Source organism: Kryptolebias marmoratus, linkage group LG15, assembly GCF_001649575.2.
Source record: "Kryptolebias marmoratus isolate JLee-2015 linkage group LG15, ASM164957v2, whole genome shotgun sequence".
Taxonomy (NCBI): domain Eukaryota; kingdom Metazoa; phylum Chordata; class Actinopteri; order Cyprinodontiformes; family Rivulidae; genus Kryptolebias; species Kryptolebias marmoratus.
In genome coordinates this window covers 6,552,373-6,579,772 of record NC_051444.1, presented here as the reverse complement: position 1 = coordinate 6,579,772, position 27,400 = coordinate 6,552,373, and the positions used below count along the sequence as shown (strand labels likewise).

The 27,400-nt window shown below is 38.6% G+C and overlaps 1 protein-coding gene across 4 annotated transcripts in view; it reads right to left on the bottom strand.

The window, feature by feature from the left end:
- The window catches only part of sox6 (SRY-box transcription factor 6), a 125,245-nt gene that overhangs the window by 33,912 nt on the left and 63,933 nt on the right, over positions 1-27,400 (bottom strand). For 3 of the 4 annotated variants that reach the window (XM_017441909.3, XM_017441921.3, XM_017441928.3), the window contains 4 exons: positions 18,688-18,860; positions 17,298-17,366; positions 4,642-4,765; positions 1,183-1,262 (listed from right to left, as the gene is read on the bottom strand). In XM_017441909.3, coding sequence (XP_017297398.1) covers positions 1,183-1,262; positions 4,642-4,765; positions 17,298-17,366; positions 18,688-18,860 — 446 coding nt within the window. The remainder of the gene's footprint in view (positions 1-1,182; positions 1,263-4,641; positions 4,766-17,297; positions 17,367-18,687; positions 18,861-27,400) is intronic. The other variant, XM_017441915.3, reaches the window with a different exon arrangement.

The window sequence follows — 27,400 nt, the reverse complement described above, 5'->3', positions numbered from 1 at the left end:
GATAATTAAAGAAGCAGCAAAACCACTCAAATGCATATTTTGTCAGATTTCTATTTCTACTTGTATATATTTTTATGTAAATTAATGCCAGTAAACATTTACGAAGACAATCATTATCACTAGTTTGGAAATGAAGATGATTCATGGTGGCGTGGCATGCGAAGAAAAGATCCAACTACATACTGACAAAAATTTGCAAGCAACAACTAATAAGAACAAACAAAAGACACTGCAGTTCATAGGATAAAAGTACAACACAGAAATCCAATGAAACACAAAACAAGACCACCATAATAATAGCAGGGAGTACTGACAAGGCTGTTCAATAAATAGGTGAAACTTGGAAGAGAGAAAATCCCTGGCACTGTGCAGGTGTGACAGTTAAGAGGACTAGAATTAGGTGCGTGAAGAGTACAGAACACCAGAAGTAAAAAGCAAAAACAGAACAATTAACATGAAATAAGACCAATAAATAATTTTATATTCATTCTTAAAATTTCTACATGACAAACATGACAATAAAAAAAACAAAAATATAGCCAATCACAGCCATATTTATTAGAGTAATAATTTTAAGGGTAGAATGTAGATAATTATCTACATTAGGCATCACTGCCTGAGGTTAAGCCCTGACCTGAGTTCAGCTTTTTTAAATACTATGTGAGAAGAATCCTGGAGCAGCCTGAAGGGCTTAGGGCCTATCGCAACATATTCAGTCTCATAAACCTCTACTCAGCCTCACTAAGAACTACTTACCACAAGTTATTTTTATTCACACTAATTTTAGATTTTTTCCCCAGGTTTTCTTCTTAACTGTTTTCCTCACAAAGCTAAATTTAATATTAATCTTTATTAGACAAAAGCAATAAAAGGGACATTTTTTCCACAGCCAATTGTCCTGTGATAAATTCACTGGCAGATGATTAAAATAGCTATAGTGATTCTCATTCTCTCTAATAACTATTATCTCTCTAACTCCTCTGTGTGGCAGAACGAGAGGGGATAAATCTTCTATAAAATGGGGATAAATTACATTTGTAAGGTGATAAGCGTGTGTGAGCCGGGGGCCTCTAGGATTATTTAGTGTGCAGCTCATTACTTGGCGTACAGCTGCTTAGCCATCCTTTCTGCCCTGAGTTTGGCGGGCGTCCCAAGCATTCTTTGTCATGGAACTGTGCATACCTGAAGCTGGAGGGGGCTGAGTCCTGACGCTGCTGCAGCTGCCATTGTGGATGGAATAAACTGCACCGGGTAGTTATCACCTGTCAGAGAAGGAGAGCGAGAGACAACAATGCATACAGGTTCAGACAATGAGTCGACCCACAGCGTCCAGGCAAGTGCCAACATGGATTGTGGACCCTTCTTTGCTTCTGCCACACCAGTGTGGCACATTGCATTGAGTCTTCGGCTTTGAGCCCAAACATCTGCATTAACAAAAGGCGGTTTGACTGGAGCAGGATTACCTTTAGGAACGTTTTGTACCATTTCTTCTTGCACACTATTCATCCTAAAATATATCATGGGAACGCTACAGAGTTAAACAGGTTTAGAGTGCTTTAGTTTTATCAGTTTGAGCCTAAGTGCGTGTTTTGATTACATTTCCCATATCTTTGTTCGTTTTCAGTTGGTAAGTTTGTAAAAGCTCAGGCATGTTCTCTCAGGCTGTTCGTACAGCTGTAGACTTGTCTGGCTATTGTTCAACACATTGTTTGTTTGAGTGATGGCTTTGGCAGCTCTGTGAAAGCGCTTGTATGCAAACTGGTTAGAACAAGTGTGTAGTCACAATAACAAGGGTGAAAAAAAGAAACCAACACATTCTTATCTCATTTATCACTGTGATCACATAACAAGGAACTGGTTTCTCAAAAAATAAAAAAGCACTATTCATTACTATTGGCCTGCCACAAGCACATTTTTCAAGCAGGCATAAAAAAACAGTATGAGTGATATCAATGATAGGGCCAAGGCTTTTACACACTCAACCTTATGCACTGAGGTGGACAGAACATTTCCAATGAGATGGCACAGCAGTCATATAGAAAAGGCTAGGTTGTGTCCAAGGGAGGGGAGGTGAAGCGCTCAGTGAGAGCAGGAGGGGGTTGTTGGCCTTCACTCAGACCCCACTTCTGCCTGTCACTTCTCCTCACAAACATATGGAGCCATTAAGCCACAGACAAGGTAAATGTATGTACCTTCTCTTTCACTTTGCCCCCATCCACGCGTCTCACTCTACAATCTTGTATAGCACTGCACAATGTGATACAGGCCATGGAAATTCAATCCCCATTTAGTAGCAAATAAAATCACACAGCAGAAGTGGTTTCAAATAGTGCTAGGTTAGATGTACAGGGGGTGCACTGTGGTTATTTCCACACCCCCTCTTTTTGGTATTGCTTTCTATGTGTCTCATTTGCTCTCTGCTGACTGTGACGTAGGATTTGAGGATAATAAATGGCTAGATGTCTTTAGATGTCATGTGAAACCGGGAAAGGGTCATGTGCCACATTACAACTGCAGGGGGGTCTCGCCTAGCAAGGTCTGGGTCTTGGGTGCACACAGTCTGTGTAGAGGAACCAGACTCTAGTTTGGCGTCATACACTAGTGAAAAGAAATTGCATTTAAAATATATATTTTTTAAACTGGAAATGGATGGTTTCATGCCCAGAGTCTGGACTCTAAATTCTACGGCGGGAAATAGTGCAGGTGACGCCACTGCTGTATTTCCAGATTCATCTGGTGCCATGAAACATAAGTCACAGATCTGCTGAGGGTTGACAGATGGAGCTGAGGTCTTTCTTAGGTTAGCTCAAATCATGATGAACGGAATTTATGATTCAATACCTCAAACTTGATCTTTTTTTTCCTTACTGGTTTTAATTTTAGATTGTCAAAGGAGATTAAAGAAACAACTTTAGCAATTAAACCTAAAGAACATACTTAAATGAATAACAAAACACTACAAGATCATAAATGATATAAACCTTAAAAGTAATAAATTAAAAGGGCACGTTGAAACTTTTAACTTATAGCTAGAGGAAGAATGGCAAAGAAACTAAAGACTGGGGTCGTTTTGCAGCTCCATTACATTTTGTTGTGTCTGTGTGGACAGTGCAAACAGACTGAAGAAGTTCAACTAGAATCTATTTGTTTAAAAGATGACTTGGTGTCCCTATGACTGTGCTTGTCTACCATGCAATACCAGGCCATTGAGCACAGCCAACACATACAGTGATGACCTACCACCACTGAGCCAGAATGACTCTGTTGCCATAAGAGCACCACAGGGTTTGGGGTCATAAACAGCGATCCCTGTGAGCTGTCTCATAATGATAACATCAGATTAGTCTGCCTTAGTCTTGGAAGTGAATGCTTGGCCACTCACTTCACGGTGAAAGGACACGTTAGCATCCTGTAAACACTGCAGGTGGCGATGATAGCATTGTACTTTCTGCCTATATTGTGCAGAAATGAGAAAAGCTTTGGATCTTCGGACTAAAAGAGTCATTTTCAGACCCTCTTTGCTACTTCTTCATGAACTCATGAATTATGCAAGCATCTTACACATTGTGACCCCTGACCATGATTCCATAATAGCTCTTGTTATTCGAGCTAAAACATTTTCCGTGTCAAATCTATTGCGAAAAAGCGCAGTGGTAAAAGACTCCCCCTCAGGCACTTTGTTTGAGCTGTCATGGGTCCATAGTTTCAAAATAGCTGACTTTCTTTTTCATCCTGTGGTTCTATACTTAATTCATTAACTGCTCTACCACACCTTTTAATGCTCTGTTGTGAACCTGCTGACTTCTGAGTCTTTCTTTTTCTTTCTTTCTCTGGAGTTATTTTACTACAGAGAAGGGCTTTTTTTCTTGTCACTCACACATCCGCGATGGTTTACTTCAACACATAATGTATAGGTGAGGAGCCAGAATTGTATTATTTAAATTTATTTATTTATATTTTTGGTTGGCCAATTCAGTTTTAGTCTAATAGACTAATCAACACACACATACCAGACATGAGTATGCATGTAACCAAATAAACCTTGTGAGGCCATGGATTTGCAGAGTAGAATGTGAAGGTACTTTTAAACATAGGATTTAGGGGTTTGTGAAATTACTACTTTGGCGAGGCATCAATCAGCAATGTAGTAATACTATTTTAAAATAAAAAAAAACACTTTGCCTCGCTTTTTTTGCTCAAATCAAAAATTAATAGGTATGCAAGGTAAATAGCTACACATTCATCTTAAATCATCCACAAAACATTCAGAGTTTTTAATAACTTAAGTTTACCATCATCTCACTCTGCAAAAGTTTATGGGAAGACCTGTTTGTTATCAGAACCTAAACAGTGGATATTTAAAAAAATTATTACAGCCTGCACACTCCTGAAAGATGTTTCAATGTTGATGGAATATTTGCATTTCTCTATTTGGCTTCCAATATCTATTATTACACATAGTCTACAACATTCCCAAATGTCGTCTCAAGTCCAAGAGCTGAGTTTGTTTTGACTCCTAAATCTTATTCAGGCTTTAATTGGTTAATTTTTTTGCTTGTTTTGTTCATTTTTAAATGGATATACAAGAAAATAAAAACATATCAAGCTGAGAGAAAGGAAAGACTGAGCTAGCAAGCATACCTGGCTTATAAGACATTCCTGGCGGGAAGAGAAAGCCTTGCTGCGCCGCCGCTGCTGCTGCTAGAGTGCGCTGGTCGTGTGGAAAAATGGGGATCATGAGCGGAGGCATGTGACCCTGGACCTGCTGAACAGATAGGGAGAACAGATCAGAGAGAAGCCTAAGCACCGGTATGGTACACAGAAACTCAGAACCTTCTCAGGGGGAGGCTAGATCACAGTTCCTCCTAACGCGTGCTGACAAGGGGCTGTGCTGCAACGACAGCTCTCGTGTGCTCGCACAATACATGGTCAAACTACGGCTGTTCCTAATCCAAACCCCAATTTCACCTCGGTACATCAAAGGTCCCACATTGACACAGCCTTAATTGGAGGAGAAAAAGCATAGAGGTACTATAGTTTCTAGTATCTTGTGTGGAGCAATACTGTGTTGTACAAGAAGCATTTACCACTACCCTGGCTGTCCCACTACATACAACGTGGCAGCAAGTGGATTGTTATTCATGTGCGGAGACAAAATTAATAAATATTAAATTAACTTGCAAAAACACACACTGTCAAGAAAAAAAAATAGAATCTTGGTTTAACAAAAAAACAGAGAGCAATTCTTGTATTTCATTGCATTGTTACTTTCTATTTGTATTTATTTTTTAATTTTTGTTTTACATTCACCACCAACCCTGCTGCTGATTTACCTACTGGCAATATCAACAAACTCCCAACATTTGGTGTGTCAACAGTAGTTGAGCAGCTTATGTTCCCAAAGTGGTGTGTGGGGTTTTGCCAACATGTTGCAAGTCCAATTTTTCTGTCATTCCCAGCTTCCTGAGACCCTGTGATTGGGAGCAGCCTGGCTACCACGGGCTTGTGAGGGTTAATCCAGCACCGAGCCAGATCACCTCAGGGGAACCAGGCTGGAAAATGGGTTAATAAAGGTCATCCCCCAAAATAAACACTTTACAGAATGTTTCCCCATTCATTCCCCCTTAAAATCAACTCGCAATAAAACAGGTCTGGGTGCAATTACTGCCGCTGCATTGGGGCATGAAATCAACCTGTCCCGTGTACTGGCTTATGTCTGCTGTGAACTCCACTTTTTCAGCCTGCACTGCTCCCCCCATGGACCATTTACAGGAATAGTTGAAACCAGTTTCTCTCATAGCTAGCAAGCTAAATTCACTTAAGACAACTTTATTGATTTGTCCAGAGGTGCAAAGCTAGATTGAAAACTAAATAAACAGTCATTTTTATGTCTACTGAGCTTTTGCTGAAGTGCAGGTGCTGAAGTGACAAGACAGAAGAATAGAAAAGTATGTAATTCTTCAAAGGTAATTTGAAAAATCTGCTGTTGTTGAAGAAAAATAAATAGCTAAGAAAACTGACAAATATCCTGAAATTTACTTTTTTTATAGGGATAGGTGTTCCAGGTTTCCAGGTTGAATGAATGAAAGATGGAGTTTGGCCTTGCTTGTATGGAACATATGGAAAAACACAATAATTAATGTCACAACATGAGGTAGGGCAGGACAGGCGGGGTTCAGGGAGGACACTGGGGAACACAGCATTTCTCTGTCCATTTATTTAGACTGGTAAAACAGATGGAGTTTGCTGCTGAATATACAGTAGTCAAAACAGAAATCTTGAAGTCTTTGAATTGTGAATAAAAATGTGTACTTTTTAGTCAAAACCACCAAAATGTTCAAAGATTTGAGCTAATGAACTAATGTAACCAAACTGTACAAGAGATTCTACACTCCATGCATTTTCATAAGAGGCTTGAGCTAAAAGCATCTGATACATGGCAGGATTTTTCTTCTAGCACCACTAAATGATAAACTTTAAGTGATACAATTTCATCTGGGATATCAGCTTTTATTACTGTTATTATTTTAAAATATGGAGCAGAATATACAATGTTCACCGAGGCGAGGGCAGAGAGGAAATGTGCGCTGAAGGGGAAATAAATGCATTGAGTGTGAATAGCTGTGATTTGCAGTAATGAGCTGTGAGCATTAAAGTTTAATTTACAGCAGTTAATGTCAGAGAAAGGCAAATCAAATTCCGAGAAGCTTCAAGGTGTCAACAAATAGAGGAGGTTAGTTGAGTTGTCAATTAACAGTTGGTGGAGCAATTGAGAAGATTCTAACCCATTTTGGTTTTGTTATTTTAAAAATTGACTGTAAAAGTATAAGAAAATGAAATAAAAACCAAAATTAGTTTAGTGCGGCTTTCTCTGTTACTACAAACCCAACCCTGTGCCTTTAAGAGTTACCCTCAAGTTCATCTATGTATGGGCTGAGTGCCCAGGACATTTCTACTGCCAAGATGATCTTGAGGAGTTGGAGAATGAAGTGGAGCAGATGTGAAAGGGGAGGGGCACTCGGGCAGCGTCCTCCCTTCTCCTCGTAAATACAGGGGCATTGTTGTGCTGGCACTGCTCTTCCTTTGTCTTAGCACTGCTAAGTACTGGATAATGTCATTTCACACCATCTGCCCCCAGGCTTCATTAAAAATACATGAATGGGCTATCTTATGAGGAACAGGTGCTATTGTTTGTCCCTCAAGACCCAGCACTAAGGATCTGACTCGGAATACTTGAAGAGGAGCATCTGTAGTGATCAGTCAGACAGACTTGGCTGAGGCCCCCGTCTCTGCCAGCACGCTCTCCAACAGAGGTTTCCGGGGGAACTCAGCCGCCTTGCAACATGTATCATCAATTCAGATGACCTGATGAAGTCTGTAGCAGGCCAGCAAGCAATCTGTTTTCCTCCTGAGGAGATGCTGCCTTTTGATAAATACACTCCACTTGTTCATCGAGAAGGATACTATACAGATACCTAATCAAAAGGTCTTTGACAGCAATAAAACCCAAATAAAACCCTTTCTATTACTGCAAAAAATTCTTTCCACTGCAGTTTTCCCACCTACTTGAAAAGGAGTGTAAATATTTTTTTACAATATATAGGCTGCACAAGAAAAACGCTCAAGTTGTGCACTGATACACAACAGCAGTATTTTTTCCTACAGTCAAGTTGCAGAAAATAATCTCAACAGTGTCCATGTCTGATGAGTCACTCAAGATATAAAAGAGAGCAGAATAAAAAAAAACCTGCTCCATTCACACACACAAACTACCAGATACCTCCTAATAGTTAACCCATTCATTGTTTCTCTTTTCTTTTCTGGAAGATTTTTTTTCCCTCTTTTAACATATTATGTCATGATTCATTGAAAATAAAATATGTTATTAATGGTATTTTACTCATTTAAAGTCCTTTTCTAACAAGACCTTTGAGTAAAAACCACTATAGTCATTGCCACGTTTTTTTTAAAGCACAGTCCACCTATATGAATCCAGGCAGTTAAACGCTCAGTGCAAATCAAGATGTACAGCACATTACAGCTCTTACTTGGGACCCTGTCAATACCCATGCTGCTCACTGTCTGTTTCAGATTCTGCAAAGAACATGGGGGGTGGGGGTCAGAACCACCTCCACACTGAGGTTTGCTCTTCAATGAGTTTTAAAACAAAATGTGAAAGTTTTTATTTATATATATATATTTTACTATCAGAATTGCTGAGTCTTAATGCGATTAAAACACAAAAAGAGCATAAAGGACAAACATATCTTATTGTCTGTAGTTCAGTAGTATCCTCTATTTTGATTATTTACTACTTGACACTTTTAGACAAACGTTTCAAACAGATCCTTATCTTGGATATGATCAATATTCATTTGCATGAGGGAATTTGCAAAAGGTAAAGCCACCTAAAGAACTGTATGAAAATATAAATACCCCAAAACTCATGAGGATAACTCCTAATTCTAAGATATCACTTACAAGAAAACAGGATCTTTCTCATCAGCAATAATTTAAGAGTATTCACATCTTTTAATTCCATTAAAAATAATTTCCACACTTTAGTAGATTTTAGATCCATAGGCCTGGATAAATTACTTTTACACATTTTCTGTTAGAGGAGTTCGGTCACATCAACAGGAAAGACTCCAGCTGTTGCTGTAGGAACTGATAATTCGCACTTTGTCTCCTCCTGTTTCTGCTCCCCACAGAACTGCGCACTGAATGCCTGCAAGTAGAAATCACCTTTTGTGATTCATTTAAAACTGAAGTGATCTTGAGCTTGCTGTCCTAACCCCAGCACACACACACTACAACTGACACTAGACAGCAGGATACACCCAGCACTGTGTACACAGCCCATTGGGTGTACACTGTACACCCTAACCAGGAGGAAAATCACTCAGTGAAAACATTTCTGCTGAATACTCAGCTTAAGAATCACCCCCTCTCTTTTTACACTAAAACAATCAGCAATTCTATGAGCACATACTACTGCTTTCCTACTGCTCACTTACTGATTTAGTTTCTTTATGTGGCAGACACATGCATTGATCAACAGAGATGCAATGGTGTTTGGATTTGTCTGTAACTAATGGTAATCAGACAAATGGATCAATAGATTTTTAAGCAGACTTTGATGCTCCAGACTCCTGCTTTTGAATGAAAGTCCTCATATTACCACCCACTCAACTGAAGGACATTATTCCTGCTTGTCTGCTCTGCGGATTAGAATAGGGAGGGCAAACGCACTGAAAAGAGCTTCAGGTCACCAACAAAGGGCCCTTGTCTTGATCAAGTCTCTGACCTTTTATCATAACTTCCTTTTTAGATCTGATATTTTTTATGACACAAAAGTCAAAAATAAACCGCACAAAAATATGTTTGACTCTAAATGGTTTTATTTGAATATCCACAGATTCAATAAAAAGTAAGAATTGTTTATTTTTGACTGAGTTCATAATGGCACATTATCTGTGTGGTTTATTAAGTTATGTTAAGGATAAAATGCAACAAATCCAAGCACTCTGTGAAGTCAGGCCATCCAGTAGGAATTGCCAATGATGACTTCTGTTTCCACTAATTCCTTCCACTGTACAACAAGCCTTTTTGGACAACTGCCATTCCAATATGTCTATAATAAATAGACAGAGGCTTGAAAGCAGGGTTGTGCAACCCTTCGACACGCCTTACACACTCCACCCTAAATCCCTCCACTTTCTTAGCTGCTACCTCAGGGCTCCTCTTGAAATCCCTGGAATCCTGGAGAAAACTGCAGGCTGCTGTGTACATAAATATGGTGCCTGGCTTCAACAAGACATCTGTCTACTTCTCAGTTTTACAATTTAAGGGATTAATGAAAAAGCTCAATCTCAATTGAAACAAAAAAAGAAAACACTTAAAAAGATGGAGAAAAACAAGAAAAAGACTTTAGACAATAATTAATTCTATTTGTAAATTTAATTTAAATTATGCATGAATGAAAAAAATAACTTTAGCAGTAAAAACATACAAAAAGAACAAAATAAAGTGGAAGTTTAAAAATAAAAAGTAAATGTCATGACATGGGATAGTCATATACCCAGCTATATCCATTTGATGTGAACTGTGCTTAAGAAGAGTAAAATATAGTCTCTGCAGCAAATAACGTGTTTAAAGCTTGGAATATCTTGAATGCAGAGGGGTGGAAAAGTCTGTTATATTTAATTGTTTTTGTTTGTATAAAGTAATAATTGGGGCAGCAAAGCAAAAATAGTGATTAACAGTCCCCTCACAGCAAGAAGGTCTCGGAAGGTTTTGCCTCCCAGCCTTTTTGTGTGGAGTTTGTATGTTCTTCCCATGCAGGTGTGGATTTTCTCTGGGTACTCCGGTTTCTTCCACCAAACCAAAACCATGCATGGTAAGATAATTGGTAAAGTCTTAGTTATCCCTGTGTGTGAGTGAGAGTGTGAATGGTTGTTTTTCTTGTTCGTCTCTATAAGGCCCTGTGATGGACCTTTCTAGGGTGTCCCCCGCCTCAACTCCCCTGCAACTTGGTAAAGAATAAAGCGGGTAAAGAATGTGGATTGATGGATGGATAGATGGATGGATGGAAGTAATAATTACTCATCTGTAGCCTTCACATTGCATTGTTAAATTTTACAATAATGTATAATACATTTCTATTTTGAAAAATTTAAATCTAAACTCAACAAGGATTGTTTTTTTTGTTTTTGGTTTTTTTTTGCGATTAAAAATTTGATGAAGCTCAAAGTATAAAACTAATCCACACAATTTCATTGTCCACACGATGGCTCGGTTTCCCCCTTTTTCTCTAACAGTCCGTCTCAATTATTGCACCCAGCTAACCCTAACCACAAGACAGTCTATTCTGTTGTTCAGGAGAAACACGCCTGTCAGGAGAGCCAACTTTATTAGACACACAAATGTGCTCAGATTTTCAAACATGCTCAGACATCACCAAAAGCCAAAAACTAAAAAAAACATTTCACATGTAAAGATTGACCAACACAGGGAAGACATCAACATTAGGATTTTCCTATTAAATTTATGGGAAAGTTGGGAAAAATAGTATTTAGGGAAGTGGGTAAAAAGAAACAAACAAAAATAATTTTTCTGCCATAAACCAAGCAGAACAAAACAGCTCATTGTGCTCTGTTGGGGAATGCTTGGACTCTCCTCCGCCCCCAAAAACAAAAAGCTCTTTTTTTGCATTAGCCATGGGCTGAATGCTTTGCTTTGCCACCCCTGCCCTAAGAAAACATGCGCCTGTTTTTTGCTGCTTGTACACAGTAGAGTCTGTTACTGCAGCTCCTTCTCCCTGTGAGTGTGCCCACTGCTGAGGATGACGACCACGCACAACCAGTGCAAAGACAAAACAGTTTGCACAACATTAGCAGAGAAAACACAGTTAATGTAGCAAGGGAGAGGAAACTAAGTCAACATCACACTGGGGGATGTGTTCTCCCTCTACTGATATTTTTCCTTTAGAAGGTTGGGGTATATTGGCGATATGTGTAACTGTTTTTCTTAATTCCAGGGAGCTCCAAACAGGTGCAGCATTGTGATGTTAAGACGTTAAAAAACAGCACCCAATTCAGAATATCGGATCAGAATTTATCTTCAGCTATTAGGATTATTTACCATGATGAGCAATTCAAAATGCAAATTTCAGTAGATTATCTTGTGTCTTATGTTTTTATTTGTGAAAGCTGATAAAGAGCAGACAGTTAATGTGAAAAATTGACTTGTCTCCAGGCTGCTTTACAACCCCCCTAAGGTGACTAATTCTAAATAGTCCCTCAGGTGTGATTTTTGCAGGTTCCAGTCTTTCGTGTGGCACCTCTCATGTGCAGTTGTTTAATTATCGCTGTTTAAACTGTTGAGGTGTCAGAATACAAAAGCAAATTGCACAAATGCATGTTATTATTGTGCAAATTACAGCAATAATTAATCTGTGTTTGTCTACATTCCTAACTCTCTGGCAGAGGCAGCATAAGCAGGCATATGTTTTCTTTGGAAGACACTTAGATGTTAGAGTAGATCTTTCAATCTTGCCTAAACCGAGTCCATTTTTCACATCACAGATATACTTTCCAATTGTTTGCAAACCATCGGTGCGCAGGCTCATGTTGTACCACTTACTGTTTTTTGCGCACCATTAAGTTTCGACAAAACAGTGATGATTTTATTGTTCAAACTGCACATGACTTAGTTTAACATCAGCGTTTATACTGGTTCCTACGAGGAGTTGCATTTCATAACTAATTAAATGGGTTCCTCCTGGCTCAACCATAGAGTCCACTAAATTGAATTATTTGTATCTCAGTGTCAATATATTAAATGACAAAAGGCTAATGAGTCAGGTCACTGCTTTCCTTTATCTTCAGTCTTGCTTGTGCACATCTTCATCAGCTAACAGTCTCCATAAATGGAGGATGAACATGTTGAGCCTTCCTGGGTGAGAGCCAAGCCTGTCTTACTAGGGTGTTAATGCCCCCCACATAATCCTACAAGCAGGCTAACACAGTGCTCATCAACAAACACAAGAGAAAGAAATGGAAGCACAGTCTCAACAGAGGCACGGACGTGCACACAGCACCACACTTAAAACACACACATTATCATTTTCCTGCTCTATTATTCTCTTATTATCATGCTAACAGTTCCAGTCGAGCTCCACTAATTGGGGGGGCTTAGATATTCTCTTTAACAATGTCTTTTTTTTTGTCAGTACTTTAATAAGCCTCACACTGAGAAAATCGGTTGAGCTGGGGAAACAACAAAAGCATCTGAGAATACACAAATTAGTGCTATTATCTTTATGTAATTACCATACAGCCCCGTGTTTATTTAAATTCATTAAATTGATGTAAAATATTTACCATAATAGTGTAGTTTGGGAATTTATTTGTTCCTCTAAACTGGTACCAAACAGAATTAGATCATTGAATTACCAAAATGGGATGTATTCTCTGAATGTTCCTTTTTATGGTAATAATAAAAAGAACTACAAGTAAATTTATTATATAGACAATATATTAATTCCACTATTTTATCTCAATAGAGTTCATTAGATAAGAAATTGTGAATATTGAAGATTTGATGGGAAATTGCTTAACAATTGCAAAGACCTTTCACTGGTTTGATGATATGTGATGACACAACAGGACTATGGCCCTGACCCCAAGTCCCCTTAAGCTACATCACACTGGAATGGAATAACAACAAGAATCTGAAAACCTTTAGTGGTGATGCTGAACTAGGACTTGGAGTTTGAATTTGTGAAGAATGATTTGATGATAGCATCTGACTGAGTTTAAATCAATCCATCCCACTTTTATGATAAATAGAAAAACTAAACTCCAGATTTGTCTAGTTTAGGTAGAGTTTAAAAACTAACCCTTTCCAAAACTGCTAAGAAACCCACTTTAAAACCTTTTGTAAAATGTCAAATATTGGCACAATTTACAAGAGTGATAGATTTATGAGACACTTTTTTGAGCTTTAAATTATTGTAGAGTTTACTATTCTTGTTGTGCTCTGCATCATCCGTAAATGTGTGCCTTAAAATCTGCCTTTGTAATCTTCATTTTTAAATTGTTGATTAACGTTCCAGTAATTATTTTTTCTCTTTTAAATCTTGGGACCTATTAGCATTGCACTTCTGAATGCCCCCTACTGTTTCACCACCTCATTAAAGACATGTGAGAAAGCCTCTGAGACTTTGAAGTATGCAGTGGACAACAATATACTGGCCTTTTTTGCTTTTAATCTCTGTTTTCCCTTTTTAAACAGCAGAGATAGACACATGCTGTGTTTATATATCCTTGCGGACACAAGGTTAAAGGTAGGATGTCCAGACACAGATAATACGTGTCTAGTGAGGTTAGAGTTTAAGGCCAGGTCATGAGCAGGAAGAGAACAAGGGGTCAAAGGGAGATAAACAAAACCAGACCCAAATGATTATTAAAGGTTTCAAAAAACAAGTGTGGTAAAATTAAATTTTGCTTACAATAATGCACAAAGTAATTTTTTATCTCTCAGAGCCCAAATCCCACATCAGTGCCACGTTCGATGACAAATAACAATGTCATGATATTGTGCCTTTTAAATGGCGTTTAATGATGTTTAACATTTAAATTAAATGTTCTGGATAAAAAGTGTCCCTCTATTTCATCTGTGAAGCTGTGCTTTCTCCTGTCTGTTTATGAAGATAAAGTTCACTCTGACCTTTCAGCCAGTATTTATTCTCTTGATGTGTGTATATCAGCGTGCATGTGTCCCTGCACACAATCACCTCTGGGTATATGTGTATTGCATGCTGCAAGACAGACATACGAGTTTGTATCTCAAATTCCTTAAAAATTGCACAAATTTTGATTTTTACCATGTTAGGTGGCATGGCTCCAGAAGAAACTGAATTCAGTTTTAGAAACACTCAACTAAAAAATGCATTTAGTTTAATGTAGTGTTAATAAAAATAGTAAAAATGCCATAATTAAACAGAATTAAAACAAATAAGAAAAAAATAATCCATTCTATTTCTTTTAACCTCTTAGTATCTATATAAAGTCTCAGAGAGATAAGTAACCTGTTAGACAAACTAGTTATCAGGTAATATATATGTTAAACTGTCACATGTGTCTTTATAAATCTGGAGAGGTGTTTCAAATTTCCAACTAAATCAGTTAATCCAATCCTGGGATTGAATTAATGCCAAGATGATTTCAGAGATGAGGGGATGGACTGAAGGAATACAAAGATGCTCAGGGAAAAACACACAAAGCCTTGAGCTTTAATTTTTGACAAGCCTCTAACACTTCAATCTGCTATCTTAAAACAAGTGACATTGTAATCCTGTGGGACAAAGACTAAATCTCTCTCCCTCTCTTTTAAGCATGATGAGAAAAGGATAAAAAAGAGAGATGGCTATTCAAAAAGAAAACTTAATTGAATTCCATGCTGCCTTGCTCCAAAAGCAACTAAACCTCTATACCCGCACACTTCTGAAAGATTTAGTCTTCATGCAAAAAGCCCTTGAAAGCACACACATAGTGTGCCAACAGCAGTCTCCGGTTTCAGTCCTCATGGTTTTATTGTTTGAGTTGTTTACAATGTTCACTGTGTGATCACTCACATCATCAATACGAGGCCTTAGCAAGAGGCTCTCTCTTGGCTTTCTCCCTGAAGTTAAACAGAGGGACTTTGATAGCAGTAGGGTCTCCAATAAAGTTTAATGCTTTCCATGCTAACAGCAGAGTCATTCAATCCCTCAACACTGCTTATCTTGTAGCTAACAGTCTGTTACATACAGACTGGAAGCTTGTATAGAGAACTAATTAAGTCAGAGTTGTTATGTATTAAGATGGCACGGGCACGTTTAAGAGGCAGTGGTAGTGGAATGAGAGTGGCAGAAAATACTTCACTAATTTGGCCCTGACTCTCTTATCTGCTCGCCTTGACACTTCATAGCCACTCTGGATATTTGGAGGAACTCAGTTAGAGAAAAAAAAAGGACATGTTCTGTTTTAAATAACTTGTTGGATAAACAATGTTCCACAAGGTAAAACTTGGGTGGTATCCCTGCAGTACAGTCAGGGGAGGCTGATGGGCAGCAGAGCAGATGGTCTGAACATGGGATTCTTTTAGTTAATTGTGGATGTGCTCTTTTTTTAATCCTACAAGATCCGAGGCACATTTTGTCAAGGGAAAAGCTGAATAACTGGGCTCTGTAAGAAAGGACTTTGCTTGTATCTCTGTTCAAGTGTTTGAAAGTGCATTCCAATACACACTCAAATCTCCAAGCTCTTTTTAAACTATGCATCAAGAGGAATTTTCAGGTATCATTTGCCTGTAAATTTGTGATAAAATCAAGAGCCTCTTAACGTGAGATTTTTAAGGGCTGTGCCCTTATGCTCATTGAGCATAATTAAAGGGTCCTCTATGATGTGAGTATTTCTAGCTCCTCAGCAGTATACTTCATTTATGAGTGTTTTCTACACAAAATATGACACTTTGAGCTTATCTTTAGTCAGCTGTAATATATAATCATTTTTCCAAAACACTTTATATCATCTAAGCAAAAAGTTAAGGTTATTGACTTCAACAATGTATTTAGAAGACTGACCACAGGCAACTGAATGCCTTGATAGTAAATTTGGGTTTTGGAGTAAACTGCTATTTGAGCTGAAGTTTTGTTTTACTCTGAGCATCATAAGTCCTAACCTTGTTTAGTATCAGTTTGATGCAAAGTGAAAGCTGCTACTTCACAAAATACAACAGGTGGAGTCACTCATTAAATAAGAATAAAAAGTTCAAATTCCCCTGAAAATGCTGGAACAGCGAGATGCTAAGTCAGACACTTTGACACCGTTGCTGTAGGAACAATTTGCTGCAAATCAATGTTTAATGAAAGGAGAGAATAGGGAGAGTTGGCTGCTAGAAGAACAAGCACAGGAGGAGGAGGTGAACGGAGAAGGATGTGCCTGAAACCAAACACACCCAGTGGGATAACATTAGCTTCATAAAGGTAGCCAAGTTCACAGCCTTGACCAGCGCAAGTGACCAACCACAGAATTCACTGTGCAGTTTGAACATATCCAGCTACATTAACTGCCTGGGTGGTCCTTCACAGCATGTGTTCTGTGCCACAATACATACAAACAAACAAGGCTAGAATGTTAGTACCTGGCATAAACAGCAGGAAATTGTTTAAATATTTTATTTCTTTTTTTTTTTTTTTGCAGCAGCAGGTTAAGTAAAGTAGAAAGAATGCAGAAACAGTGCCAGACATGCTGCATGATGACAGCGTAACTTTCAGCCAGTTTTAGGCTGTGTGGTTTTATGCACCTTCACCCTTCAGGGATAGACTGATTTCAGAGACATTAATGAGCATCTTTCATGTCCCCCACAGTCAGACTCTCCTCAATGAACAGGACTCATTAGTTACTGCTACTTTCGCCCCTTTTTTGTTCATTACAATGTGTTAATTATTCACTTCCATATTTTACAACTCCCTGATTACAAACAGCCAGTTAACATTTGATGACACTGATGAATTTTAGTGTGAAACTAAAATTAAAGATACAAAGGTAAGAATAACAAAATGCTAAAAACAACAAAATGATGACCCATGATGACAACAGTAGCAGGTGTGGATGGATGGATGGATGGATGGATGGATGGATGGATGGATGGATGGATGGATGGATGGATGGATGGATGGATGGATGGATGGATGGATGGATGGATGGATGGATGGATGGATGGATGGATGGATGGATGGATTTACTGACCTGTATCTGCTGCTGGAGGAGGTTGATTTTGTGCTGTTGCTGCAGAAGCTGCTGTTGTTGTCTCGCAATCTGGTTGAAAACAAAGGCAAAAAGAAAACACTGAATTAACTAAGACTCTTCTCCACTTTCTTTCTTTATGAACATAAAGTGACCTGTGCAGATGTAAGAACTTGTGGCAGAGGATACTAAATGATTTACAAGACAGACAAATGCAGTTATGATGGAGATCTCTGGTGCAGGCGGAGTGTGACTGACAGAGGTCCCTGCTGCCCCTGAGTGATGCCCAGCTACACCGCAATTTGTCTCATCCCGCCTCTGCCTCCTTCTACATGCTCACTTCATTGAGCATGACAACCGAGTTTTAAGTGTCCTTTAATTTTCAATTTTAAATATAATTACAAACTGTTCACTGTAAGATATCTGCCGTCTGCAAATGTGTCAAGATTAATTTGTGCTGGCTTCCTCACGAGTGTCAACAGTTAATTACTGTGTTGTATCTTGATGGGTTGATGACATTCTGGCTCTCAGCGGGCTTTCCCTCTCTCCTCCAACTCCCCCCAATTTTAATAATATTCTTCATTTTTAAATAAGATCAAATTTCTTATATTGCTGTTCATTCATGCTGATATGTCTACAAAGTCTAAAGAGTAGTGTGTGTAGTTTGCAAATGAACATCATTGATTGAGAAAGAAATCAATACTCTTAATGTATTATTAGTGTACTATGACCAAATGTATCATTCCAAGGTATATGGTCTATTTCTTCTTTTACAACAGGAAGGTCTGAGAGTGGGCTGTGAAAACTCTGAGTGAACTCCTCACTGATAATTGACTCATAGCCATTAGAGTGGCTGTTGATAATAAAAGTGTCGCCCGTGTGGATAGTTTGCGTCCTTATTTCTTCCCAGACATTAACACACTTCATGGCCTGTGCTAATTTGCTGATTTGTACAATATGGCTCATTGGCCTGATTTGTGCTGCAAATCTAATGCCTAGCTTGTTATAATAGGAGCCAATTTATAAGATATAGAGGACTTCCCATGTTTAATATAATGTTTAATTCACACATTGGCTCACATTTGTTGGTACAAGTCATAATAACGTTTTTCCTACCACGCAGCATAAACGCAGCTGAGAGAGCATGACTGAAATATCTGAGGCAACACAAAGTGTAGGATTGCTTAAATATATTATTATTATGAATTCTAAGATTTTATTGGCACACCTCAGGCATGAAATACAACAGTTAAGTGACAACTTGTTACAAACGGATTTAATAACATATATTATTGAGACAAGAAGGGTAATAAAGTGAAGTTAGAAGAGGCAATGGCAATGAATGTAACAAATACAGAGAATAAAACAGAGAAGGAATGCAGTGAATGGTTACCTGCTCCTGCTGTTGTCGGGCCAACTCCATTTGCTGCCTCTGTTTCTCCATCTGTGACGCTGCAAGCTTCTTCTGCTCATCATGGGCAGCCAGAAGTTGCTCTCGCAGGCTGATCAGCTGGGTGATCATTGTAGAGAGCTGGTGTTCCTTTTCTGCCAGGCCCTCTGGAGTACCTAGTGATTGATAGAAGAGATCAAGGTCGGGGATAAAATGAATAAACACAGCCATAAAAATAAAAAAAAAACCATATATTCTGAATGCCTAACAGAAAAAATGGTAAAAGGGTTTTATTGTGTCTATGATTTACTAACCAGGCTTTTTGGAAGAAAACTGCAGAAGGGTCTTGAGTTTGTATACAGCTAAAATTAGAAAAGTGGCCATGCTGCACACACCAATCATCACATTGTGCCATTGTAGTGTACACAATATTTAATACAAAGAAAACCACACAGGAAGCAACCAACTGCAGTGAATTCACTAGAAAGTGTTAAGGTCACACACAGCCTGGAGTTGACGATTTTTGCTGTAGCTGGTGTTCACAGCTTTCAGAGGAAGAAAGAGAGGGAATTGTTTCCGGCACATAGACAAAGAGCTGCAGGGAGTTGTCAAACTGAGGTGGCAGCTTGTGTCAAACTTCCAGGGGTTATTATCGAGAAGGTGTTAAGAGTCACTGTTTTCACTGGACTCTAAACCATACAGGTTATAGATATGGCAGTCCCACCAACATATTAGACTGGAGGTTTCTCGCAAAATGGATAGCTTAAATTTGTCAAATTAATATGACAAAATTAAGACTTTTGTGCACCAGGTAGTGCATATGCTTTGAATGCACTATGGCAACATCCAGAAAAATTATGATCAACACACTCTAACTCCTGCATGTGCATACTTCAAAAAGAAAAGTAATGACAGACCAATTGGCTTTTTTCTCTCTACAGCCTCATGACCACTCTGTGCGTGATAGAGAGAGCGGGTCTGCTGCACTGCTCTCTCTCTCTCTATGCCTAATCAATGCTAAGTGATCCTACCATTGACTTACACAGCCAACATAATTGCCAGTGAGAGGCTAGACAGTAACTCACTCTCCTCCTACTGCACTCCCGTGTGACAAGCTGATCCTGGGGAACACACAGAAAAACTGAGACGAAAACCAACAGAACAGACAGTTGGACAGAATAAGAAGGATAATAACATTGAGATCCCGATAATAGTACGGCAAAGCATGGCCTGGGGCCAGTGGAAATGGAGTTCTTTCCTTGGTGTCTTCCTCTTGTCTCTGACCACATCTGTCTTGAGTTTCTCCGAGAGCTCCCAGGGGCCCTCTCTACTCAAACTATTTTAATTTGACTAAACACCTGATTTATTCTATCTCTCCGATGAGGAAAGCCGTTTGTCTTAATAAGGCTTGTCAACCTCCAGAACCCATTCAGGGCAATTTACTGGCAGGATTGTCTGAACCTCAGTTCGCCCTGCTCTGCCTTCGCTGCCTGCTGCAATAGAAGGGAGCTGTAATTCTCCATTTATCCTTCTAACAACAAAAAGAACCTAAAAGCATCTATTCATTGGGCTTGTGGGCAGTCTCCGAGGCCTGAATTGACTTCTTATTCACCCGACTACGGTTGTTGTGAATGACTTATCTGTAAAATTGATACAATCAGCACCAATTTTATTAACCTTTTGGCTGTTTCTATGATGAAGCTGCCTTTTACAGGTAAGCAACAAGATACATTGGGTGATGTCACAATAAATCACAGCTATCAATACTGCTGCTGGAAGTAGGAAGAGGCATGTGCACTAAAAAGACAGAGGAAGAGACAGAAACAGAAGGAAAAGTAAATGTTCAGCCATTTGAGGCTCCTTCAGGCCTTTAGGTCATAGAGGACTATGATGTGAGAAAACAACACCTGGGATTCCACTTTGTCTAACTACAATTTTTTTAAGTCTTGCACTAGTTTATAACAAAACAACAAAAAGATTACTAAAACTGGCAACTATATGAGGAATGTACTGCAATTGTTGTGTACTGTGAGCATGAATTTGCAGGGTGACATGTGTGAAGGGTCTGATGGGCTATCCTCAGAGTGGGGTGCCTCATCCTGCCCAGGCACCACAAGAATACTAACAGAGGGCTCATTGTTTTCATGTTTAGCAGAACTGTGGGAAGCCCAAAGTATTCTTCTCAATTTGAGCTTTTTTATCTCAGTCAAACCATTGGTCAAATGCATTTTAATTCATTAACTTATTTATTTTCCTTTTGTCTAACATAATTTTGAAACATGTAATGGACTTCAACAACAATTCAGAGAAGTGAATCCTCAAGATTATATCTTAACCGGACAGCGAGGAAGTATTGCACCTCAGAGACTAAACACAGCTGAGCAAAACATCAAACACATATGCTTTTTTGTTGGCTGGTTAGTGTTAAAATCTCTTTCTTCCTGCTTTAAATTATGAATCAAGTTTAAAATGCAGATAAAACTTTCATTGGGTGGTACAGAAGAGGGGAATTGTGGTCTGTGTCTGACCAGCCTGCTGACAAAAGAGGCCGTTTCCTGCATATTGCATGGCTTTTAACAGCAGAGGGGCTGGGGTCTGCCTGTTAACATGTCTCCTCACATTGCATTTCCGATGGCAGACAGACAGCTCAGAGGTGCCATGGCGCTACATAAACCCCAGCAGCCAGGCCAGACCTAACAAGTTGTGACATCCCCCTGGTAGACAACTGAGACCCGTAGGACAATACTAGATCAACACAGGAAGAACAGCCCAGAAGTGAGTGGTCAAACTGCACAGATATATTTCAGTTTTTCCCAGGCCAGCTTCAGTCATTTTTGATTGACTCCTAGAAGGAGGAGACCATAAAACTGTGTTGTGCAGTTTCAACCCATTTATCTTTCACCTTTTGAGATCCCTGCCTCTTCTAAACGTCACAAAGTAGGGCAGAAAACATCAACGAGTGACTAAATAAATGATAAGAGAAAAACAAGCAGAGCCATGGTTGCTCAGGGATGGACTGGGGTATTTGAGCCTTGGGGTCTTCGGATAAAAGGCACTTTGTAGGGGTGAGATTTGTTTTGTCCAATACCCACATCTCCCTCTCTCTTGGCTCTCTCCTCACTGCTCTAATCAAGCAGTCTCTAATTTGGGTTCCAAGTCCAGTACCGGGGAAAAAAGAAGGAGTCTTGTTACTTTGAAGAGTCCCGAGTGAATAACACAGATAAAAGATTCAGGCACAAAAAAAAAAAAGAAAAGCGAGGGAGGGTGAGGGTGAAAAGAGGGAAAATCACAAGGCACCCTATTCTCTCCCCTTCCTTTTGGTTAGGACAGCTGAGCCATTATGACCAGGTCTGAATTGAGTTTTTTTAGCTCCAGAGGACTGGAATTTCTTTGTCTCTCTATCAGTCAGCTATTGTGGATGCTTCCATATGCTACAAACCCATCTTAAGTAAATTAGGATTTTTCTAAATGCTGCAGTTGTACCAAGCTGTACACACACACAGCACATAGCTTGAATGCCATGCGTGCTGAGGCTCTCTATCTTTGCTCTCCCCCAAAGTGTGTGAAAACGTAGACACGTGTATTCACAGATGTGTCTGTAGCAGACTGCTTCAGTCAATAAAAAGTACATGGCTTTGAATGAATGCACGTGTGTGAACTCTGCAGTCACCTGATCCTTTGTCCATTATTTCTGTGGAAAACGCAGACACTAATAGAGTCACAGCAAGCTGCATTGGTACTTTCTTTAGTGTTCAAACCAGATCTTTTTTTTGCAAACACAATTCTAAAAACCCACTAAATAATACATGAAATAATGCAAGGTCGTTATAGCAAAATACTTTTTTATTATATATAATATTTTATTATTATTATTATTAAAAAATTATTTTAAGGGCCAAAAACATTGAGAATCTTCTTTGGCAAAATCCTGAAAAGAAACATGAGTTTTCACTAGCAGTGCAGCAATGCTACAAGGCCATATGTGTTTCCAGTAATATGGTGTTAATATGTCTCCATGTCCTACAACCAAGACAATATGAGCAACAGCTGTTTTACCTGGCTTGCTGCCTCTGCTATGATACAAAAGCTGTTAATCTTGCCAATAAAATCTCATTAACAAGCAGAAGCAATGAGTCACAGGCACGTCAGCTACTGGCAGCAATTACTCTCAGTCTGTACTTAAGTGAGATGCATAAACACAAGCTTGTTCATGATGACAATCTGTCAATCATCAGGTAAAAAGAAATCTTTGAAAAACTGTAAAACCATTTAAACAAACACAAATCTAGATGTTATAGCTGTCCTACTACTTATGTGTTACCTGTTCAGCATCATTTTAAGATTGGCATGTGAAGAGGCAATTAATAAAAGCACACTTCACCTACTGTAATTCTGCTGGTCATGGTGAATGCTGATAGATATTAGTATATTCTGATGATAGAGGAAGCCTTACTCTTCAGTATAATTATGCTAATGTAATAGCACCAGCACTTAACTGTCTATCCATGACACTGCACAAGGTACTTCATCAAAGACAAGATAGAGGCTTGACCTGTACACATTACTTCTGTGAAGAATGCAAGTGATCCTATAATCTGAAAAAAAGAAAACTTACCACAGAAACTTTTCTTCTGCCATTTTGTTAGTTTAATACATAATTCTTAGATTCTATAATACACAGTGACAAGCTAGGGATCTTGTTAGCCTGTTAGACTGTATATATTGCAAGGTAGCAATAGAATAGATAAAATAAAAGACTCTTTTTGTCATTACTCAATCGTTTTATGATAAGAAGGCTGACCTTTGTCCCTGAAAATATGGGCAGAATGCACAGTTTTCAAGGTCTTACTTAAATAAAAGCTTGAAAAACGGTGATTAAGGCAATAGTTCATTGTCTGCAAATCCTTGAAAGTAAATTAAGAGTTAGATATTATCTCATGCTTTTCAAAGGACATTTATTCATGGGTCCTACACAACTAATAAATTCATTAGAAAGAGCTTGTTTTGTTGTTTGTGCGCAGGAGATTTAGGCCCTGTTTACGATCTCCTGCAAACATTGGATATTTTTCTACATTGATTGGGGAAAAGTTAGCGTTTACACAGTAATGCCGACCTCCTTGAATTCACTGCAGCTTCCATGCCAGGTCACAAGCTGGCGCTATGACTTTTGGATTTCAATGACACGTGTATGCATGCAGACACTGCAGTCTCCAGCATGAAACCAGTTACTTACAAAATGGTGAATATACGAACAATCCTTTGGAACGACAATGAGGTTACATGTGAAGAAGGATGAGTACCACAAACAGTACTTTTCTATCCACTTTTGTTACCATTGTTGATCTACTTGCACAAGCACAGGTGTCAGAGAATCCAATTTCTGTTGTTTACACAAATGGCCAAATTGCAACAGAAATGTTCTGATTTCACTTAAAACAGCATCATGTAAACAGGGCTTTAGTCATAGACTTTTTAGACAGTTGCCTTTGTTGAATAAGACCATCAACAATGCTTGAATTTGAGATTAATCCAAATCATGACATCTAAAAAGGAGAAATGACAAGAAATAAAGGTGCCTGATACCTGCACATGTAATGATCAAATAGAGCAGAGCAGAATTAACAATATTTGTGCAGTTGGTTCATGGCACCCAGAAATATATGAATACATACAATAATACTGTTTTCTTTTTCAAATAATTAAAAATAATTTGAATTATTAAACTATAGCTTGACCCCCAAATAAGAAAATTAAAAGCAGAACACTGAAATAAAAGCAGTTTATTGGCAAAGTTATGTATGAAATTAAATTTTGCAAATTAAATGATGACTAACTCCAAATAAAGGAAAGTTGGTATTTCTTTCTTGTATAAGCTCAAGATTTTTCTCTCAAGAACTGGAGGTTGTTCATATACTACTAATACATTTTACAATTAGGTTTGGAGGCCAAAAAACATTCCAACATTTCCCATAGGTGTATGTTTTGTACATCTATCACTCACCTATGCTGTGGAGTGGAGGTTTACTAATTTGTTTGGTGATAAAGGGTGGGTTTTGATCATTTTTAATTTTTTTTAATGATGTGTTTTGTTTATTTTTATTTAACCCTAACAAGCAAAAAAAGTGACAGAACTGTATCTCTCCATTAAAATCCGTATAATATCTAGTTTGGAGTATTCATATGTATTAGGCTGGCATTGTGTGACTCTTCATTAACAAGAATAATAAAATAACATGTCAAAGTTTGCTGCAGGCTTGATAACTAGTTTTAACATTTGTTGACACTTCAATTAAGAACCCAGGGGTTTCACAACCATTCTTACCTTGAAGCTTGTGACCAAAACAGCTCACATGTTGGCCTCATTAAGAACCATTCAACAAGTGCCAATGACCCAAACGACAGGATGGAGGGATGGGTCAGTGACTCATATGACCTTAATGGTTCTATTAATGTAATCATTATAGCAATGATTTGTAAAAAAAAACCTGGAACTCCCAATCCTCAATGTTAACTGGAGAAATCTTTTGGATGATAGGTAAAATGTCTTCAAGGATCAAGAGATGAAGTCCAGATGACTTCTACTGAACCAGTTAGGAAGCCCAGGGGTATCCATCCATCCATCCATCCATCCATCCATCTATCCATCCATCCATCCATCCATCCATCCATCGCCATTATCCTCCTTCACTAAGGTCTCTTTAATTGAACAACCAATGTCAACCCACTGAAATTCAGTTCAAAATCTACAGAATTACACCTCTTTTGCACACGTACACAAACATACATGGGCACAAGCACTACCTCTTTTTTTACCTCTACTGCCACAAGCTAAATTCCTCAATTCATTAGAGGAGAAAAACACACAGTCCAACACTCACATGCATTCATCTGGCAAATGTGGCCCGAGGAATAATGATTTAGTGTGGCTCATATTTCACCTGAGTGCACAGGGCAAACAGTTGACTGAAGTGTTGTGGGGAAAATGCTAACTGAGGCATTTTTGACTGGAGCAACTGGACAGGCACTGTTTTGTGCTATTTGTGTGAATGTTTTTTTTATATGTTTGAGTGGATATAATGTGTGTAATACACAGTATGCAGTCAAGACACAAACCATTTGGAGTCTACTACATATTATTGTGTTGCAGGAAAATGTATTTTGCTGTGTATCTGCATCCAAACATCACTTCAAGGAGCTCACTAAGTAAATTTTAAAGTAAATGAAAATGTTTTGAAGCAAACCCGAGCATCTCAACAATACGGGCTCTGTGTTCAGACAGTGGACTCCTTTCTGTCTGCGCAGGAGTGTGGCCAGTACAGGTAGGGCCAGCATCAAATCGGTTTTAGCTGCCACCCTGCCCTGCCCTCTGTTCTCCTCCTAAAGAGCTTCCACTTATCTGCCTGCTACAGGACTGTCTGAGCGCAGCCGGCTACTGTCATGTAGAAACCATTCTCAAATTGATTGTGACAGCGCAGGGAGCCCTGATTTTTCTGCTACAGAATTCAAGCTGCCATTTCAATGCTTACAGTGTTAAGCTTTTTTTTTTTTTCTTTCTCACTCTTTTTTTCCAGCAGATTCCTTCAAAATGAATACAGCTTGTGTTCCAATTTAGTAACTACATATTTCCCTCCAGTTTGTGTAAATGCTTAAGCAGAATGCACATTTTTTTTTTGCCCCCAATGNGGAAACTTAAACAGCTCTGTTGAGTCTGAGATGCTGTACAGAGCATGCATGCAACAGAGGGGGTACCTATCTGCTATTGGACACTCTGCGCTAGATATATATATCTCTCTCTCTCTCTCTCTCTATATATATATATATATATATATATATATATATATATATATATATATATATATTAAAAGAAGTCATGTATATATATATATATACATGACTTCTTTTATAAAATGGTCTAAGCATCCACATCTGACAGTTTTTTTTTTTTTTTCTTTTTGGCCTACTTCTTTCTTTTGCACTCCCTCCATCTCGCCTTTTATTATCTACTATTTTGTGTGGTTTGGAGTCCTTCCAGTCGGCCTGCCTTTCTTCTTCTGTGGTTTTGTTCAGGAGATTTCATCGTTCCTACAGATTGACAGCTAAGCTCAGGTATGAAAACAAACAGTTAGCTCAGGAATTGACGGGTGAAAAGAAATCCGCCACTAATACTCCCTCACAAACTTTTCTTTTTGCCTGCTCATACTGATACTAAGCCTTTAAAGCGTGCTAGAAAAGGCAGATGGAGATTTGAAATCATTAACCTCTAATAATACAATCCAGCATGTTTGACTTAAGCGCATTGCCTCTACAAGACCATTGTGCTTGTTTCTACTGATTCTATACGTCTAAACCATTATGTGGCCTAACACCCACACTACAATAAGCTATAATTACAGATGTGTCGTCTGCAGGAGCTAAATAGTTGGGTTGGCAGACCTTGAAAAGCAAATCTTTGATGCTGTTGATACGATTGTTTTGCTTTGTTTGTTTACTGTACTTGCATGCTCACTTCTACAGGATCAAGCATTCAAGACATGTTTGAACACAACTGTGGTAAAAGAATGTCTCGTTTCTTGGGTAAACCCTAAGGTCAAATTCTATCAGACCTATCGATTTTCATTTCAGATTTGTTTTCTGAGAAAAGAAAAAAAAAAATCACACCAGTTAGATTCCAACACTTGCTTTTGCAACACAATTACTTGTCTTTCAAGGTTTTCAT